The 22665-nt window shown below is 31.4% G+C and overlaps 1 protein-coding gene across 10 annotated transcripts in view; it reads right to left on the reverse strand.

The window, feature by feature from the left end:
* Positions 1 to 2206: 2206 nt before the first annotated feature.
* The window catches only part of LOC111044192 (protein couch potato), a 403765-nt gene continuing 383306 nt past the window's right edge, over positions 2207 to 22665 (reverse strand). For 6 of the 10 annotated variants that reach the window (XM_039426403.1, XM_039426400.1, XM_039426401.1 and 3 more), the window contains 2 exons: positions 18599 to 18794; positions 2207 to 11575 (listed from right to left, as the gene is read on the reverse strand). In XM_039426403.1, the coding sequence (XP_039282337.1) occupies positions 11540 to 11575; positions 18599 to 18794 (232 nt within the window). In that variant the 3' untranslated portion in view covers positions 2207 to 11539. The other 4 variants (XM_039426405.1, XR_005571122.1, XR_005571123.1 and 1 more) reach the window with 4 other exon arrangements.

Here is a 22665-nt window from a genome sequence, read left to right on the forward strand (position 1 = left end):
TTATCAAGTTCACATTTCTATTTATAGATCTTTGAAAAATTAAGAAGTTCAAGGGTCCGGCCACACAGAGAGCGATCTGCAATCCTATGGGTTCCTATATTTATTATCTTATATCGATCTTGATGAAGAAACCTGGGGTCGTAGATAGCTCTCTGTATGACCATAGAGAAACAATAGCGTATGTAGATATCCCGTGGTATAGGGCGTTTATGTCGCAACTTTTACTGTTATCTCAAGCCGATTACTGTAGATTATTATCGATTTTTACTGTTTTGAATGGCAACTTTTATAATATAATAAAGGGTTAAATCACTATAAGATAGGTAGTTCTCACCTGTAATTCTACTTCTAGCACCTAACTTGAAATTGACGAAAAATATGAACAATATATAGGCTAACTAAATTATTATTTATTATTGATAGGCTACACATTCAAGATCATCATCTGCCAATATTATTTACATTTCAACTTATTTACTGAAAAAATGAAACATTATCACTTATGAATATGATCATAAAAATCAATAGATAGCATGGGAATTATGACTAAAAAGAGTCATACATGACATCGAACATCCATCTCTTCATATTACATATTTGGTGGAGATCTCTCTCTCTCTCTCTTCAACCAATACAAAAGTAATTCTTTCAACGAGTAATTGGTTATAAATAAAAATAGTCCATGTACTATGGAACTTCCCAGCATTCAATCGTTGTTTTTCCCAAATTATCGTTCCAATAAATAGATGTCACCAGTCAAACACTAATTTAAGATCAATTGGATGTGAGAGCGACAGATTATTTATTGACCAATGTGTCGAATCAGGCCTTGTCACATGAAGCAATTTCATCTCATTTTGAGCGAACAAGCATAATCGAGACATGAGAGTTTATTTTTTGTAGCTTTTAAGGTCAAGCTCATCAATAAAATCCGATCACATATTGTTGTTTGCTGATAAAGGTTCATTATATGAGTTATTTCTTATTTGTTACAATATATTTTTTTGAAGAGTATCTTTTCATGATGGATAGCTTCGACAAATAACAAAAAATATTTGCAAACTAAATCATAATAATGCGATTAAGATAATATAAAGATAATGACTTTTCTCTATAGTGATACTTTAATAGAGATCCACTCACGAGTAGACCATGCTTTTTATATTCAGATTATGATATCAACTTATTTATTTTTCGTTCAGGCTGCTGCAACAATTTATTCTAATTTATTATAAAGATGGAAATTACTGAGATACTGCATTTCTTCAAATGATTTGATTTCTTCAGAGATTTGAAGCATTACTTCAAATGCAAATGAATTAATAATTAAACGAAAATCTAAATTAAATGCTGTAAATCACCCCGAAAACTTCTGCCTACTGCAAATATAGGTACTTCTGCTACTGCAAATATAGGTACATTCCTGACCGGCAATAAGGAGGTACCGGGTTCGATTCCCGGTCTGGCAAATCAGTTTTGAATAGTAGCGATCATCGAATTTCCATCTAGCTGTTTACCCTGTTGTCAATATTTGCAGTAGCATAAGTCTTCGGGGTGATTTACAGCTTGAACGAAAAAGACTACGAAATTGTCAAAAAATCACAGATTTATTGATACTTAGAAAGACCGGTTTCGATCATTACACCTGTTTAAACAGAGTTTATCAGAGTTTGACAATGGTGTAATAACCGAAATTGGTCTTTCTAAGTATAAATAAATCTGTGTTTTTTTGACAATTTCGTTCAATATGAATCATTACCACAATATCAACTTCTCAACTACACAAAAAGTGATTTACAGCATTCAATTTGGATTTTCGTTTAATAATAACTATTAATTTATTTTATATTCTTGTGTAACTTAAAGCAATGAAATTAATTGTGAATAAAGTTATTTATGTAATGAGAATAATGCTAAATAAATGAAAGAGGTAGCAGGACCTCCTATACACTACCGGACCTGAGCGTAGAAAAAAAATGGCCGCCGTATATGATTGTCTTTGGAAATTTCTACTAAGAAAAAATCACTTATCATCTGTTAGAGAGCGTCTCAGTTTGTCGAAATCTCAGTTCGTCAAGTTCCTGTTTAAATAATATCAAAACCGGCCACCACATACGGCGGCCATTTTTTTGTAGGCGCAGGTCCGGTATATAGGAAGTCCTGGAGGTAGGCGATATTGATGAGTGATAAATAATCAAGGCATACAACATTTTCAATTGTTTATTGAAACACATGTACAGATTAATAATTCATACAGTATAATATTTGGATTGAGTATTGCAAGATGAGTTGCAAACAGCAGCGATAGAGTTGGAACTCTCTTGCAAAATATATGCTTGCAACATTTGCTTGCAGTATTTGCTTGCAACATTTGCTTGCAGCATTTCAAGCGACTAAACGCCATCTCTTCCACTCTCCTATTGCTCTGAACAATAGACATTCTTTCCTTAAAATTTCATCTTACTCTTATAATTAGCCAAGCAAACACAACAAATTATGACTGAAGATGAATGAAATAAGTAGTAGTTTCTCTTCTTGTCGAGAAACCTGTTCATTCAGAACTAGCTCTCAGATTTAAATGTAACAATCACACATAAAACATTCCTAGGGTCCTGGAAAACTACATCTCTGGTTTTTATTCAATAACACTGTTATCAAACGCTTCCTTACATATTAATCAATATCGATAATTATATTAATTATAAGTATTCAAATTATTTTTCTTTCACATATACTTTATAATATTAGATTTCATTGATTTAAGAACATACACTTGATTTGGGGGCACAGAACATGATATGTTTCGATAAGTGGTGTTTCTTATGCCTATGGCCTTCAGCTAGACTTACAAGATACATTATGTAATTACAATAATATAATAAGAGAAAGGCTCGAAAGGCTAGAGATTAGTCCATTCACAATCACAATATTGGTACTGGCAGCATGGAGGCCATAGACTATAGACTCCTCACACCTCTTTTACATCTCTATACGTCTTTCAACGCTCATTGATAGAGAGAGACTCGCACTGGCACACTCACTCTCTCTTTCTCTCACACAACTCCCAACTTGAATGAATAAATAAATTTATTTCCTCCAATAATAACCATTCACAAAACTATCCATTTACTTCAGCTATCTGACCATTCAAAATGCACAATTCAATACCAATCTCTCATGTAAACTAGAATACAACTATCTATCCTGCTATAGAAAATGGAAATTATAGAGTATGGAATGTTCCAATATCACTGAGGTCAATGTAGTATCGACAGCCACACAGTATCGACTATCGATAATATTGACAGGGATGATCAAATTTATATTTTTCATGAGTGATATAATAAACTTACATGGTGAGCTCTTTGCTAGCCTTTTATTGTATTTAGTTGTTTATTATCCAATAATCCAACAACAGTCAACTGATAGAACATGATACTGACAAATAGAAGAACCAGAGTCCTTATAACTCATAGTGGGGTCCACGTTATAACGGCAGTGGAGGAAGATAGGAGATCGACGTTGCCGATCCTCCGTCTTGTCAATGCCTTCTATAGACGGTAGCTGATACAGGTTTATTGATGTAATATCAACTGTTTTAATATCAATGTTTTAATATAATATCAATTAAATTTTATTAAGCAAGAAATTATATTTCTCAATAATTTCATAATCAAGATGAAATATTTTGTTAATTAATTATCAATTCCACATTGTTAAAAGACGATCTGGCAACAGAGCATAGCGAGAAAGAGATAGCGCTATCCGCTTTGTTGAATGATAGACAAGGAGAGCAATACCATTGCTAATCAAACACTGCCATTATAACGTGGACCTCACTATAGTTGGCTGAATAATGTCGACTAATGCACGGTTATTCTAGATTAATTAACTTTTGAAGAAAGACTTGATGTTTTATGAAAGTCTAAGGATTAATCCTCTTTAAGGTCATCATTTTAATAGCAAGCTATGTATTTTTTTAATAATGCAGGTATCTAGGTACAAGCTATGCATTATAGAAAGGCCGAATTCAAAAATCCTTTGGAATCTAGTTATTTTTGAATTCTTTGGCGGTCTATAGCTATAATCAAATGCCGGTACTATATTGCTTTAATAGGTAGGTGATGATTGCTTTAATAATTCATGCTGATGAATCAGGCAAAGCAATTGAAGTGTAACATTACTTATTTTGGACGTTTGCTTATCCAATAATCATTCATATTGAATGAAATATTAGACTTCCCGTTTTTAATTTGATTATGTATAATCAACGTAAAGTTGAAATGTATAATCATTACAGTTGTACCTATGTAATGGCAGAAATAGCTCTATCACTCCTTTCAGTGAACCAGTCTGTGTTGACACTAGTCTGAAGGATTAAGTGCTCCTGATAACTTCAACAACAATGCCTTCCCATCATTTACGTGACTTTATAACGGGAATTTTACTATAGATGGTTTCAAATAGATATTGCAACTAAGAATAATTAGTGAATAAATAGTTACATGTGATGGCAGAAATAGCTCTCTCACTTCTTCTATTTAATATTTTTTTCTTTTTTCATTTTATATTGTATAAAAATTTTTCTTTTATAACCATTTTTGTCATTGTAATTATATTTTTTGGGACAAATAAAGATTTGATTTGAAATTATTTTATAATTTTCCAAAAATCAATAAATAAACTTTGGTATTTGCTTGTCGTCGAAATCTTTGGTTAACAATCATAGGCAAGTTTATGAAAGATAGATCGCTTTGGCTATTTGCTATTATATCTAATAAAGTTTGTACTAAGTTTAAAGATTCAACCTTTATCTATTATTCCTAATCTAATTGATCTCACTGAATAGTCAATTTCGAATAGGAAAATATATTCAAAGTATGAAAATATTCCAACTCAAAATAAAAACTGAAAATGCTTCATCCAATAATTAAAAAAGACTATAAAAATATCGGCTCACATTAAAAAGATTCAAATTAATTGAAATGATGTAATAGAGAGTTTAGAAGAATTCACATGAAACGATGAAACAAGACTGTGAAATAATATATATCAAATCACTACCACACCAATCCATAATTAGTTATTTCTCACTTCAAGTAGAATATCTTTGCAGATTTGAGGTAATGAGTTATTGTGATGCATCAAATCTAGATTCTAAATAATGATTATTTTCTTAAATCTCGACAAATATGAGAATAATATATTTCTCGACTATCAGAAATTCCATATGCTGTTGACCAGTACGAGCCTCCCACTTCAGTATAAGTTTTCATATTGAAATAGATACATCAAGTTATAATATATGTAAATTATCATATATGTATATAATTTTAATAATCATATAAACTATATTGAAGTCACTTGCACAATTCTCTCGTAATTATTTGAGAAAGACACTGAATATTGCTGTTTCACTTGAAATTTTAGTAATATACTCGTTCCTATACATGCCAAAACACATAATAATGGAGAACGTTGAGAATTTATGCGCAGAATAACATTGCGCAGAGTTTACATTACGTTTCCTAATAATTGAAGTTTCAAGAGCAATTGTGCAAGTGTCATCTCTTTTACATTGAACAAATGCTTTTTCTTTTAAAAAATCGCATCTCTCTAAATTTCAAAACATCATTACATTATGTTGCTAGACAGTTATTTATTATGAATGAAATTCCAATTCATAATATTATATCTATAGATAATAACATTCAATAGTTGTATTTCTAGAAAATGATATGTATGTTATCAAGTAAGTGCAAACCCTCCCTCCTTGCTCTTTCTCCCATCTCTATCTCACTCTGACTCCCTGTAGAAAGCAAGCCAGAAAGAAGCCAAAAATGAGAGAGAGGGTCGCCCCCTGAAGCTGATTGAGCCGATTTCATTAAATTTGCTATTATATCGACATTATTTCTCCCGTAAATATCTCCACACAGTTCACAAAGACAAGTTAAATGGACGGATAAATTCCACAGAGTATATGATCTGCTACTTTTGTGTAAACGTAACTGCATGGTATACATTATTTATTCACTTGTACATTATAAAAAACTATAAAATATAATCAATCGAACTATCAAAAGATAATGATTGTCTTACTTTTGCAAAATTCTTATTTGATTTCCCTGTTGACCGGGAAATTAAATTCTTTTAAAAACAAAATAACCCACGGTCAAGCAAGAACCGCACTGAATCAGTTTTCTAGAAACTGTGGATATAAAATCATTAAAATTTTAGCTCTGCACAATAGGGTTGTGCATAGAAAATATAAATATTTCCGATGAAAATATATAACGAGAATTTAATTTGAAATAAAGAAGAAAATAAATAATGATAAGAAAGCCATATTCCATGCGGTCACACAATCAAATCTCTGTGTACAAGTAGCCAACAGGAATCGTCAAAATCAAGTTACCGTACTGTACTGTACTCTTTCCTTCTAGAAATCAAGCAGCATTGTTTCAATGTTGCTACATTGTAAAGATCCAACAGCGTTATTATTTCCAAATATTCTCAAACAGTAGACAGTTCCCGTTGTCTTGACTTTGACGTTAACCTGATTTTATATTTACACATTTCTTGTTTCACTTATCAAATTAACTAATATTAAATTTTTACATCACATAAACCTGACATACGTTACACACAAAAGCATATGATGCTACAATTTGTCTAAACTATTATGATAATAATATATAATATATTCATATTACTGGTTAACATCATAAACCTTAGTTTAAATAGGTTACAAACAAGTTAACTAAGGCTTAGAAAGTAAAGACAAAATTGATTCAGACTAAGACGTTTGTGAAGTGAACGTATGGTTAACATTTGCGCGTTCTATTCGCAATTGCTCTCAACAAAATCTTTGGTTTTCATGTTTCACTCACATCCATCACATCCTAGTGGTGACTCTTTAGTCTTACGCGCAACTGAATCTCCAATAGATAGACTATAGTAATAGAAATAGTATAGTAAAAGGCATTTAGATATCTAGAGACGCTGAGCTCTGTAAATAGTCAGGTCTTGCAAACTCTGGAATGCTTTTTCGACTTTCAACAAACAGTCGTTACAATTCGAATCACAACGACTAAAGGAATGAAATGAGAAGAACACTTATCACATAGATGCCATTCAATTGATTTAAAAAAACATAGCGTCTCTTAAATGCATAGAGTTTTCAGAAAACGTCTTGAGAAAAATAAAATGAGAACAACTTCTCATCCAATAGAATAATTGTTAACAAAATTCCATATCAACTAGACATATATTTATATACACATTTCATTAAAAGCTTTTAACACTAGAAAACTGTAATTAACAAAAACTAACTACATTAAAACTTTGGTCTTAATCACTCATCTGGCAAGGATTGTCCAAGCTTGTCAATATTGAATTGTTAAAAAGCTAGCATTTGCCGATCAGTCTCTCCTACCACAGGACAATGCATTCACTGCATTCAAACGTGTAATACAAAAACGCACAAACGAAATGATACAACCGAAAACTATCAAATACAAACGAGATGAGAAATTACTTATGCTAACACCAGGACAAGTATTTTTCTGAGATTCTTTTGGAACATACAAAACTATAAAAATAATTTGGAACAAACATAGGCCCACTTTATAAAAGTAAAAACTATAATAGCATCGACATGATGAAGAATTCATGAGGTGGATGCAACTTGAATTTAATGAGATAAGTTTTGCAATGTTAAGTTTTGATTTGATTCAAACCAAGTTTGATTTGAAATAAGTCATTTATAAAATTATTTGAGTAGTTTTTTCAACCTGTTTTAAAATTGTAATGTAATTATTATTAATTTTTCAGGTGAATTGGATCAAATTGAATCATTCATAGTATTGAATTCATCTGTGATTTATGTTAATTTGATGTATTACTTAGAAATGAGCTTATCATGCTCGATATCAATTTTTACTAACGAATTGTTAATCTTGTCAAGAGAAAATAAATTATTTCTAAACCTGCAAGCAATGTAAGATGTGCAAGAACAGATGCAAATATTCAGAAAAAAGGCAAAAATCTCAGGAAAATTTTAGAACACAGCTAATGGATAAAACAATAAAATCCACGCTCCTATCAATTCCAAAACAACTCACTAATATCATATCTTAAATGACAGTGTTTCAGCAATAATAACTACTAAAATTCCACTGGGAAAAATAAAATAATGAAAATTTATCGATTCGACTGATTTGATGAAAATGCATAGATCAGAATAGAATACTCAAAACCAAACACAGTAATTAGATTTGAGGAACATTATTAAGTACACTCAACAGGTGGGAAACGGCATGTCAATCTATGCGCTCAAAACTAAAATGAATATCCAATATTTTTATTTACAGGAGTTAGTCCACTACTACACCCGTTATATTATTATATTCTCAACTATTTTTGTCAAAATATCGTACTTACAATCTAAGCACGTCTATCCTGAAACTTTGTTTACTTGATAATAAATGTATTAGTTATGTTAATGATATGTCTGATAGTTTCAACTATTACTAAAAGTAGTATCTAAACTTAGACTTTAGTATCCTATTATAGACTGGCGATAGCATCTTCATCCTATCCTGACGCATTTTAATAGGCAATTCTTTGTTGTACAACAATTAATTTGGATTCTCTCTCCAAAACTATAGGATACATTGGAATATTAACCAACAACAAGGAAACCATTACTCTTATATGATTATTGCTCTAGTTGTTTAGAGATTTTTTACTCTAGGATTTGGGATTACACTATTTGAATTGAAATAAAAGGGGATTTGAGATGTTGAAAGTGGCAACTGTTTAAATAATCATGAGTTCAACTGTTCCAATAATATGAGCTTCTTAAGCTTCGTTTCAATTTAAATCCAATGTGCAAATTAGTGTAAATCAGTTGAACAATCTATAGTTGCGAAACATTTTCAGCATAATTTCAAATGAATGAGTACCTACAGGGTTCAATTTGTACAATGCCTGTAAATCTATTGGTAATCAAATTGGGTATAAGTAAAAACATCATGTTTAATGGTGGAGTTTGGAGTTGATCTCAGAAACTGAGATATTCATATTTGAATAAAGGATTAGGTAATTTACTCTTGGACTCATTTACCAGTCAAGTATGAGAGTAGGTGGATCAGTTAGAGCCTAGAGTGATGAAAATTTATGTTGCTCGATCTCTGAAACCATTCTGGTTTGGACGGAGCTTGAGAGAATGGATTCATTGATAGGAAAGAAATTGTTCTAATTCACAACTAATAAGATGATTATAAAAAATCACACTTTTGAATTAATGGAGAATCAGTGTTATAAAAAGATAAATATTCTAGTAAAAATTGAAAGTACATGACTAACAGTCGCCAAGAGTTTTAGATTCTGTTGAAGCAGCATAATTCACATACATCATAATATAGAATTTGTACTTGAATTCCTGTTTGTAATACAAAATATGTTGAACTTTCATTAATTTCTCATTTTCAACAAGCTTTGAATATAAGAGCTGATTTCCTCATAAATGAAAAAGAATATCACTTTATTAAAATCTCAATAGACCTTCCACACGCATCCATTTAAGCTGCATAAGAACCACTCAGTTTAAAATATACATTGAAGATGAATTTTCAATTTTAATAGCAAAGTCGTAATTCAAGACGCAGTCAGAGTGTTGTTCTATTTTCTTGTATTTATAAGATTAAAATTTAAAATGGTCCTGTATTGGATATTAAGTACCATGAAGCTCTTGCATAGAATCTATCAAAATATAATGGAGAATGATTATAATCCATAAAAGTTATAATGATCCCTAAGAACCATCTTAGAAAAACAAGAATTAAGCAGCTCCTCAAATGAATGAAAAAGTACCGACATCATTCAAATCGACTCTTTACAAAAATACAGTAATGCTATTTGTTTAAAAAAATTCAATGTGACAATCATTTTTCATCTCATTGTCTATACTCTGTAGTTAGAGCGATCCTTCAATCTCACTAAAACCTAATATATTTTGAACCACTCAATTTCTGCCATTTTAGAAAGAGCAGCATTTTTAAAAGATTCATCGATAAACATCAATCATCTATATTGCTTCTCTGGATCAAGTATTGTATGTTCTAAGTACCTCCTTACCTGATCCTACAAGTTACAAAACGTTGTGTTTTTTCAGAAAGTTCCACAATAACATGAATCCACTGACTCATCTTTGGCTCAAATTTATGAATTGTCAAATTTTATTCCAAAATCAAAACTATATATGACGAATGAATTTCAGGAATTCACTGGTCTTGGTTTTCAATACTCTCCACTCAATATTGATTAATATATATGACGAATGCATTTCAGAAATTCAAGAGTCTTGGTTTCCAACACAGTTTACTCTTTATTAATTTATTTTTGATGTAGAGATTTATATCCCCTGATAATGGTTTGAGCATGCCTCTTATCCAATCAAATAAGCAGCTAATAATAAAAAATGATGCAAATTGAGAAAAATATTCAAAATTGGTTCTAGTTCTTGTTTGAATTGAAAGAGCTCTTGCTCTCATGAAACAAACAATTCATTTTTGATTAGCATTCCTCTTTTCAAACATATTTTGACCTCCTCCAATTTGCTAGTGATAGCTTATAATTTATCTCACCTAATGCTCCCTCGGATAAATCTCTATTGCTTAGTAGTTAAAATCAAGGATAATTTGCTACTGCTGTAGGATATTATCCTAAAAAGCAACTCTATTAAAAATAAAAATTGTAGCTAAGGTCAAGATTTTTATACTCGTAAATTGAGTGTGTAATTGAAGAATTTTGAACTTTTGAACCTAGCTATACAGTACGTTTGGACTGTTGTATAAATTAGAATTGGAACCGTTTTGGGCGTTTTAGCCTGTGGTACTTTTCTGTAAGTTGTGTAATTCTGAATGATTGAATAAATAAATAAATAAATACTTGTCTTGCTGACCACATCCAAAGTAGGTACCAGTAGGCCTCCTTTAATTTCAATACAAAATGATTCCTGTAATTTATAATGGTGGAATGTATTAACTTATTATCTATGTTATATAGAATTTCAATACAATGCAATTTTAATAAAGCTTGTCCAGTGTCATGTGAAAGTGGAACTTTCCAAAAAGCAGCCAGAGTTGATTAAAATTTCACCAACATCTTCACCTTCCAACCATCCATAAATACAGGCTTTCAAATATTCACTGACCAATTTCCGTTACAATATCATCTTAGAGAAAAAAATATTAGATACGAATCTTTTTCAGCGTTACAATAGTTTAAAAGTAGTTTTACAATACAATAGTAATAATATTTATTTAATGATAATTACTTTTAATCTAAGTAGCGTTAAACATGAAGGGCACCTTTGGTTTTTCGCATGTAGCTAGCCCGGGGGGGCTCACATCAGGCGCAGGGGGCACCGATGACTGCAGGGGGGGCTGGCGACAGGGGGGACAGGTGTAGAGGGGGCTGTGTCCAGTGTCAGGTGCTGCTCAACGCGGCTCCTGCTCCTGGGCCGTACGCCAGATTAACACTGTCCGTTTTCTTCACCACGGATGGGTCCCTGATCATCAACACACAACACAACTATTAGTACAATTAATTCATTCAAAAGTTTCAGAAAGTAGCATAAATTCAATCATTACAAGTTAACAGAGACTTCAATGTTTGGCCGTACATCTATCAATTTTGGAAAGTAGCATAACCACTTATTCAATCATTACACGTCAATATAGCAGAGGCTGTTTGGCAAGCCAGTAATAAATTGCCGCTTCGTCTATGAATTTTAAAAAGTAGTATCAATTCCAGCATTACAGTTAAGTTAAGAGAGACTTCAATGTTTGGCCATACATCTAACAATTTTATAAAGTAGCATCTCTTATTCAATCATATAGCAGAGGCTTCTATGTTTGGCAAGTCAGTAATAAATCGTCACTTCGTCTATAAATTTTAAAAAGTAGTAACAATACCAGCATTACAGTTAAGTTAACAGAGACTTCAATGTTTGGCCATACGTCTATCAATTATTTTAAAAAGTAGCATCACTTATTCAATCATTACACGTTATTTATATCAGAGGCTTCCATGTTTAGCAAGCCAGTAATAAATTGCCGCTTCGTCTATCAATTTTAGAAAGTTGCATCAATTTCAGTATCTATAACGTAGCATCAATTCAAATGTCATAAGTTAGGAAACAGATCAACTCAACTTCAATGTTTGGTAAGTCGACAATAATTTAGAAAGTAGCCTAGTTTTGATTCCAGTATTACAGTTAAGTTAACAGAGACTTTAATGTGTGGCAACTCAGTAAATTGCCCATTCATCTATCAGTTCTATAAAAAAACATTTCCTATTCAAATGTTAACTTTTAATATTCAATTTATTTTTAACGAATTAACTTTTGTTGTTAATTTATAATTCAAAAATTAGAGACTTCAACATTCGGAAAGTCAGTAAATTGCCTATCCGTTTATTAAATTATGGAAAGCAGCATTCAATCATCACATAAACATCAAGTGAACATGTCAACAAGTAACATAATATAGACTTCAATGTTTGGCAAGTCAGTAATAAATTGTCGCTTCGTCTATCAATATTTTAGAAAGTTGCATTAATTTCAGTATCTATAACGTAGTATTAATTCAAATGTCACAAGTTAACAGATCAACTAAACTTCAATTTTTGGCAAGTCCGTAAATATTACCCATTCATCTATCAATTCTAGTATCAATTTAATCATCCCAAGTTAACAGAGACTCAATGTTTGGCGTTTGAAATGATATGACTGGTGGGAATAGATATTAGAATAATTGATAAATTAGATATGACTGAAATAGTATTATGTATTAATTTTTCCATAGAGGCAAACAAGAAAAATTTAAATTAGAATAAATTAGAAATGACTGAAATAGTATATTATGTATTAATTTTTTCATAGAGGCAAACAAGAAACATTTTAGTGTTAGAACAAACACATAATATTCCTGTATGATATTAGTACTGTATGGTATTGAACTTTTTGAATACCGGAATTCAAACTTTTCAAAAATTCGAATTTATACCATTGAAATTCCCTCAACTTAGCATTGGAAATGATTGATCCTCGACTAAACTCTAACTGAAAAGATTTAAAGATCATTTTTTGCCAACAAATTCAACTCCTAAACAGTGCTGACTAGATTAAAAATCTGGTTAAACTCAAATACATTGGTGAGTAGCAGGGGTTGTTGAAAAATAAATTGAGATGAGTAGAAGGTATAGTGATGGACCTGACGGATTGATTTGTTGAAAGCTGAACAGTTACAGTTATGAAATAAAACTGTAGTTACAGTTATTTCTGACCTTCAGGTTAGTGAGTCTTTTTTTTTATTGGGATCGATTCTTGTATCAACTTAAGAACGTAAAATTATTAGAGGTGAAATCAAATTAAAATTTTAAATTATTTAATTGGAATAGAAAAGTAATGGATTATGTAATAGCTTTACCGTCAATGAAAAAATATTAACTCTATCTTATTCATCATTCAATAATGACAGTTTGTAACTGGTTTAATAGTATATTAATCAAAGTCGGACCATAGTGATGTTTCTAATTTTTGCAGAAAATTTTATGGATGAACAAAATCACGGCCTGAATTAATCAAAGAGTTGACGTACTATGGGACAGTTTATTAACAGTGGATGGTTTTAATACATTTAATTAAAATAAAATTGTCACCTTCTCAAATAAGATGAATCAGAAAAGAAAGTAGTTTTTTAAATACACTACCGTATTGGAATATTAGAATTGTGAGTTCTAGATTTATTGAGTGAGTTCAACCAATTGCAAAACAAGAATAGATGAGTTATTATAACTTAGATTAGATAGTGGGGTGCTAAAGGAAAGAAGAGGTGGCTCACTCATTAATGATGGTGTGGATAGTTTAGTTTGTGAATAGTTTGATAATTGAAAGTTAGCTAGATGGTTTTTAGAAAAGCTGTGAAAATACGCTCACCGATATGGAGCTGCATTGCAATCAGCCTTTTCGTTCTTAAAGATAGTTGAGAGGATCTGCATTTTTGGTCTGGAGTTGGTGTTTAATCGAATCTTAAATCATCTAGGGTAACTGAAAATAAGCCAAAGTAAAAAAATCTCAAAAAATGTTACTGAAAATTAGGAATAAAACAAAAGTAGAAAAAACGTAGTCAAAATTATAAGATTAACTGATTTTTTGAGAAATAAAATACAGTAGAAGTTATGAAGGTGGCAGAATATGGAACAGCTTTGCCAAAAATGTAAAAATATTAACTCTATCTTATTCATCATTCAATAATGACAGTTTGTAACTGGTTCAATAGTATATTAATCAAAGTCGGACCATAGTGATGTTTCTGATTTTTGTAGAAAATTTTATGGATAAACAAAATTACGGCCTCAATTAATCAAAGAGTTGACGTACTATGGGACAGTTTACTAACAGTGGATGGTTTTAATACATTTAATTAAAATAAAATTGTGACCTTCTCAAATAAGATGAATCAGAAAAGAAAGTAGTTTTTTTAAATACACTACCGTATTGGAATATTAGAATTGTGAGTTCTAGATTTATTGAGTGAGTTCAACCAATTGCAAAACAAGAATAGATCAGTTATTATAACTTAGATTAGATAGTGGGGTGCTAAAGGAAAGAAGAGGTGGCTCACTCATTAATGATGGTGTGGATAGTTTAGTTTGTGAATAGTTTGATAATTGAAAGTTAGCTAGATGGTTTTTAGAAAACTGTGAAAGCTGTGAAAATACGCTCACCGATATGGAGCTGCATTGCAATCAGCCTTTTCGTTCTTAAAGATAGTTGAGAGGATCTGCATTTTTGGTCTGGAGTTGGTGTTTAATCGAATCTTAAATCATCTAGGGTAACTGAAAATAAGCCAAAGTAAAAAAATCTCAAAAAATGTTTCTGAAAATTAGGAATAAAACAAAAGTAGAAAAAACGTAGTCGAAATTATAAGGTTAACTGATATTCTTGAGAAATAAAATACAGTAGAAGTTATGAAGGTGGCAGAATATGGAATAGCTTTGCCAAAAATGTAAAAATATTAACTCTATCTTATTCATCATTCAATAATGACAGTTTGTAACTGGTTTAATAGTATATTAATCAAAGTCGGACCATAGTGATGTTTCTAATTTTTGCAGAAAATTTTATGGATAAACAAAATTACGGCCTCAATTAATCAAAGAGTTGACGTACTATGGGACAGTTTACAAAGTTTTTCGATTTGTATATCATCAAGCTATCAAAATGAAAAAGTTTTTTCAGAAAAACATTTTTTTTTCAATCATCACTTTTTGAGATATGAGCGCGAAAAGTTTAAATATATGGGACAGAACATGTCAAATTCGGTAAGAGATGAATCCATGAGATTCAATGGATAGATTCTTCATTGCATTGTTAATCTAGTAGAACAAAAATTTTCTAAAAATATCAATTTTTAAGAAAGTTATTCAATTTACCAAAAATTAGCAATAGTTGAGTTATTTTTGGTAAATTGGATAACTTTCTGAAAAATCGATATTTTCAGAAAATTTTTGGTCTACTGGTTTAACAAAACCATGAAGAATCTGTCCTATAAATCTCATGGGTTTATCTCTTACCGAACTTGAAATGTTGTCACAAAAATTTAAACTTTAGGCGCTCATATCTTAAAAAGTAATGATTGGAAAAAAATGTTCTCATGAGAAAACTTTTTCATTTTGATAGCTTGATAGTATAAAAATCTAAAAATTTTGAAAAATATCACCAGTAGAAAGTTTATTTTTAGCCTTTGCACAGCCTTAAGACTACTATATCATCTATTTACTCATCTATCAATGATTAATATATATTATGTATATTAACTTCGGTTATTAAATTTCAAGTGATACGGAAACATTGCAGAACACTGTGTGATGGAAGTTTAAATAGAATATACTAATTTGACAGTAACGCAATCATGCAATACACTTTTATGATAATTATATGCTTCTATTTACACCTTGATCAGAGTGCATGTGCACTGTGGTGCAGGTGATATAATGAGACTTAGCATGCTACAGTGATCAGTGCCAGTGCTTGTGTAATACCTTACATTAAAGACTAGGAAGAACAAATTGATATCACCTTCATTTATACACCGAAGAGTAATTATTGGGTGATGCTTCTTTGCAGAGAAACTGGAGCGCTAAAATACTGTGAGTTGACCATTATGTTCAGAGAAGTCCAAATATAACAGATTTATAATATTTGAATTCAATACGATATGATTTTATATCATTAAACTCTCACAAAGTATAGAATATGAGATGGATTCAAGGGAAACTGAAGTTGGATAGGAGGAATTGATTGAATTGGAGGAATAATATTTGAATTTAATACGACATGATTTTATATCATTAACTTGGAAAGTATTGAACTCTCACAAAGTATAGAATATGAGATGGATTCAAGGGAAACTGAAGTTGGATAGAAGGAATTGATTGAATTGGAGGAATACTATTTGAACTCATTGTGACATGATTTTATATCAACTTGAAAAGTATTAAACCATCACAAAGTATAGAATATGAGATGGATTCAAGGGAAACTGAAGTTGGATAGGAGGAATTAATTGAATTGGAGGAATAATATTTGAATTCAAGGTGACATGACTTTATATCATTAACTTGAAAAGTATTAAACTCTCACAAAGTATAGGATATATGAGATAGATTCAAGGGATACTGAAGTTGGATAGGAGGAATCGATTGAATTTTTGGTTTCATCAATAAGGGGGATACTTCTTAGTTTTACTTGAATTTTGTGAGAGACTAATAATTATACAAGGAGTACGGTACTTGAAGCTCAAGACGTAGACGTACGGGTGAAAACTTGTGAAATGTGAAGCGGCGAAACCGCTGCAGTGAAGCCGCAAGCTTCAAGCTTGAGAGTGTTGAATGTAATGCATGTATTTAAATGGTAGCGCACATAGAGCTCGACTATGCACCAGTGTGCGCCATCATCTAATTAAATTAATTAATTAATAATTAAATTAGTACCCTTCATTATTTAAAATATTACAACGACTAGTTTCGACCATAACTTAGGTCATTTAGGTCATCATCACACAAAAAATGGCCTAATTTATGGTCGAAACTTGTCGTTTTAATATTTTAAATAATAAAGGGTACTTGAAGTTTCTATATTGTTTTTATTAATTTGTAAAAGTAGCCCATTAAAGTGAAGTGTTTTTATCTAATTATATGTAGGCCTATTACATTCAACATTCTCAAATTTGAAGCTACCTTCGTTCTTCCACTATGAAAGAAAATAGAAAAATGGAATGAGAGGAACAATCCACTTTGACGTTGTATGTTACCAACATTCTGTATAAATTGTATTGTTTATGGGGAATGTGATTAAAGAAATTAATTCAATTTCAATTACATACAGTAAAACAATTATTGAGATGCTGGATTAAAAATTTCTATTTAAAGCTCTTGCTTAATATTTTGTTGCCGTTATTTGAGAACTTGTAGGCCTACTCCTTGTATAATTTCTTTCCAACGTTCGATTCACAACTCACACTCAAAACTTGAGCTTTGAAGAGGATTTATTTATCATTTACAATCAACTCAAGGACAAAGAAACAGACTACAGTCCAAAACTTCTTTTCATCCCAATTTCATAAAATAAATTGTCCAAATAAAGGTTATGAGGAATGGGATGGTGATCTTGATATATTCTTAAATAGAAAATGATGAAAGATGCCTTTATCTCATCTGTGATCAAATTTATTGTCTGTTATGCCAGAGCTGAAATTTATTAAAGTATTTGTGGAGAACCAGAATGAATTGTATCGAGAAATGATTGTGAATGGGATTGTAGTATTTTTTAATAGTATGACATATGACTGAGTCATATCATAGTGAAACAATAGCGTAAGTAGATGGTATAGGGCGATTATGTCGCAACTTTTACTGTTATCTCAAGCCGATTACTGTCGGTTATTGTCGTATTTTACTGTTGTTGGGGTGAGAGTATATGAAAGGCACAATATGAGAGACTACCAGTGTCACACAGCTTCACGGGAAAGAATCACATGAAGTATCGGCTTAATAACATGAAGTATCGGAGATAACAGTAAAAGTTGCGACATAAACGCCCTATACCATGGGATATCTATTTATGCTATTGTTTCTCTATGGTTATATTTTATCTTTAGAATTGAGATGAGCTGCAGTTGGAAATCGAACGTTTTTGGGATTTGGGAAAAGGTGAAACCAATGTTTTTGATTTTTGGGAGAGGGTGTTAGTATGGTGAAGGTTGAGGAGGAGAAGGAGAAGTGAAAGAGGAGGACCAGGAGGAGAACGATGAGGCGGAGGAGCAGAGTTGGTGGTAGGGGAAGAGGGGTATTTGGGAGGAGAAAGGGATCAGGAAGAGGTGGAGTGGAAGAGAGGATTAGGATAAGGTTGGGAGTAGAATGGAGGAGGAGGAAAAGGAGGAGCAGGATGAGAAGGAGTAGGAGGAGGAGGAGGAGTAGGAGGAGGAGGAGGAGGAGGAGAGGAGGAGGAGGAGGCAGAGACACTTGCCTCGGACATTTTGCTTTTGGCGTACTCGATACGGATGGGCCCGCGATCCGAGCTGAGCAGTAGAGACCCATGCAGCGCTTGCTTGGCGTTCACGGCGTCCGCCACTTGCCTGAACTCGACGAATGCCACCGGCCAGCCTTGGCCTTGGCCTTGCCCACACTTGGCGTGCACTCGCAGCCGGCTGAATCCGGGCAAGCTGCACACAGCCACCTCCACCAATATTAGCTCTCTTTCTCTATCTAATGGGCCCTGGATGGGCTCACTATCTCACTCACTATTCAAGCAATCCGCTCATTCAAACCTTTCTTGTCCTCGTTCATTTATTAGTGTATTAAAATACTAAACATTTTAAAAAGTATGTAATAATTATTACATATTCTTTCAGTTTATTTCAAATAATCTGAATTATAAGCTTTTAATAATAAGCTTTATTTTAGCTCTTTCAAACCTCTACTGTTGTCCTGGTGCTTATTTATTGGAAATACAGTGTATGAAAATACTAACACTCAAAGAATAATTGTTATAGCTCATTCAAACCATTTGTCCTCGTTTATTCATTCACTTATTGGAAATTCAGTATCTATTATTATAATTATTTTTAAACGAGAATCCAAAGTTAGATGCTATAAACCACCCTAAAGACTAAGACTGCTTCTGTAAGTATTGGCAATAGGGATAACATCTAGATGGAAATTCGATGAGAGCTAATATCCAAAAAAATATTTGCTAGACCGGGAATCGAACCCGGTACCTCCAAATTGCTTGTCACGTATGCTCACCCTTACACCAAACTGACACATTTTTCAGTTTTATTTGAGTGGGGTCAACTTACAGGGAATAATGTCCCATTGAATTATCTTTGCCTATTAAGAAAATATTCAATGCATAAAACTTCATTGCTTTAATTGTATTAATTGTTATAATATTCTAATTTGTAATGTAATTGTTTTTGATGAATAAATTTGATTTTATTTTATTTGAGTGTATCCGATCTTAACATTGTTTCTTGCCTCATGTCACCCTTATGAATAATGAATCCGACAAAAATTTATAACGGTATTTTACCATTATTATTATATTTTTACTTACAGTCAGTAAGTAAAAATTTTTAATTATTTACTTAATAAATTGACTGCATGTCGTGTTCAAATACATAAAAAAGTGTATTATTATTTTATACAGATAATCATTATTTCACTAAGAAACTTCAGAATTATCATACAATTAATGAATAAACTCACGAGAGTAATAACTTATAGGAAGAGGCTCATCAGGACAAGGCTTGAATTCGCAGATTGCTTGATAAACTAATGAGAACAAATTTTGAAACTCTAATCATTTGCAAACAGACTGGAGTGACAGGTGCAAAAGATGATTCATCAAGACATGAAAATTATATAGATAGCCGTAGAAGGATTGAAAGGTTGACATGAAACTGTTTGGGGATGCCTTTACTTGTAAAATTGAATGATCTTTCAAAGATTGAATCTTATCAAAAAGCATGTAATGATAATTTTATAATGAATCGTTTAATGCTTGATTTCTAATGATTGGAGATAGAAGTCATGCTTTCCACAGATAATAGAATTCTTTTTAGAATGAATTCTAAAATGGATGAAAACTTTAAAATTACTTTTTTATTCGATGACATGGCAACATATTCACTATGATAGCTTGGGAACAAAAAATTACGGTATGTTAGAAGATAAAAGTAATAGGTATGAATTTTAGTGATGTTTGCAAATGATAAATTACTCCTGCTTCAGAGTATTAAATTTTGATTCCATGTTATCATTTTATTGAATGGATATGTCATTTAAAATTCAAGACCATTCAAATTTCTAACATACAGCAGTTGAGTTTGGACTTGAATAAATAATTTGTAGTAGAGCATATTTTTGGAGGCGGCGTATCAAATGTTAGTAGCACAGACATATCTACAGGTGTTAGTGAGAGTGACAGAGAGTGAAAGAGTGAAAGCAATATCACAGAAAAAACTTGCATGACAGAATAAACACACTAAGACAGTTTCAAACACACAAAGCTTCACATAAAATTATCATAAATCTAAAATCGATTAATGGATAGTCAGAGAGGTTCAAAATATCTGCTAGAAAAGTTAGTGAAGAATCAGATTTGTTTATATCCCGGCGATAGTAGCCTAAACTTATTCTACTGATTGAAAACTAATGAAGATCATTGACAGAAACTTGATTAAAATCAACAATATATATTATGCTGAATGATAATTGAATCGAAGATAGACTTATCTATTTCCCTTTATTTCTCTTCTTCTTTTTTCCTCTGTATTTTGTATTCAAAATTTGATTATTTATAAAGAAAATTTCAACCAAATGTAAGCTAAAAATTGAATCAAGATAGACTTATCTCTTTCCCCTTATTTCTCATCTTCTTTATTAGAAAATTTATTATTTATTAAGAAAATTTCAAGTAAATGTGAGCTAATCATTTGAATAAAATAGCTCACGAGGTGACTTTCGCCAATACACTGAGAAACCTCCTACATTTTTCTAGTTCTCTCTAAAAAACTTTTCAGGTACAAGACTTGTAGTATAGAAGATAAAAAGTCAAGTTTATATTTTTTATTCGATGTTGGTCCTTCAATTATGATAAAAATATTCCTATTCAATTTAAAAATAGGAAATTTCTATAAGTTTCTCTTGATCAGAAGATCTTCAACTATTGTATTGATTGGTAATGAATTTGATGTTATTTTGTATTGTTTTGAAGTGAACAATAAATTCTTCATCTATCTATAATTTTTTATTAATTCAGAGCGACTAACAAAGGAATAATTCCAAGCTCAAATTACATTTTTTTAAAGATGGTGATGATGATAATCAAAATCATACCATCACCGAGCAAATTGGGAACCTATGTAACCACTGAATATCTACAAAAAATTGTGATTGCAATTTGAAATACCGTAATACATTTTTTGAATGTGATACAATTTTTATTCTACTCTTAAAGGTTCATATCACATACCCAAGTGAGACTGATAATATTGTCTCTAATACTATACTGAGCTCAATTCATCCATCCAATGTACTCCAACTTGTTACTAAAATCAATTATTTTCAAAACCGTTTATGAAACTGTCAAACCACTAATTATTCATGTCATTACAATTTAAATTTATTGTTATTTGACAGTAACCATCATTCTTTAAATACCAGACCTTAACAATTTGACAATTACAACAGATTATGAGGTACAACAGTGGTGAAATTGACATACAGTGTTACAATGATTGATTTTGAACATAGAACGTTCTACGTGTGTATCAGATACCGATTGAAAGGACGTCACATTATAGATGAGATACATATACATGTGAGGAGAACACATTTATTACTTTATCTACTGTGCGAACGCGAATATACGGTATATCAACAGTTTCCTAGTTAATAATAACTTAGCTTTGCTCTCGAATTTCACACATAATCTATCATCAAATTTATTCATAACAAATCGCACTTACGGTGATGCTAAGAGTATTTCCTATTGGCTTATGGCGTATGAAATCCTCAGGTCTATGAATTTAAAATCTAATTACAATTCTTTTTGGGAGTAGAATAACAATTGAAGGTATTAGGATTTATATTTTGAGATTCAACAGAATGAATTACCAGGAAGTAGTGTATATAAGAACCTTGATCTGAAACTTTTAATTAGTCTTCTCGACCCGGGTTGGTTGATTCATGCATTATTGGCTCTCAGATTATAGTGAACCTGTCAAGTCGATATATTTTGAAAATACTAGAATAGTCTCGTTTCGACTATTTACTGTGGTACATTATACTAACCAGTTTCAATCCAGTTTCATACCAATAGTATGGAAAAATACCTTGGGTATTCAATAACTGAGGCTATATTTATTTATTCATTATGTTAAGGGTTTTATTTTGGCTTTTATGTTTAATTATTTTGGCTAGTTTTTGAGTACAAGGAAATTCAATTATAGAAAATAACTAGAAAAAGAATTAATAAAAATATTAAATCTTTTAGTACCCTTTTATTAAAAACTTTAAAATATTTTAATG

This window comes from Nilaparvata lugens, chromosome 4 (genome assembly GCF_014356525.2).
Source record: "Nilaparvata lugens isolate BPH chromosome 4, ASM1435652v1, whole genome shotgun sequence".
Taxonomy (NCBI): Eukaryota; Metazoa; Arthropoda; class Insecta; order Hemiptera; family Delphacidae; genus Nilaparvata; species Nilaparvata lugens.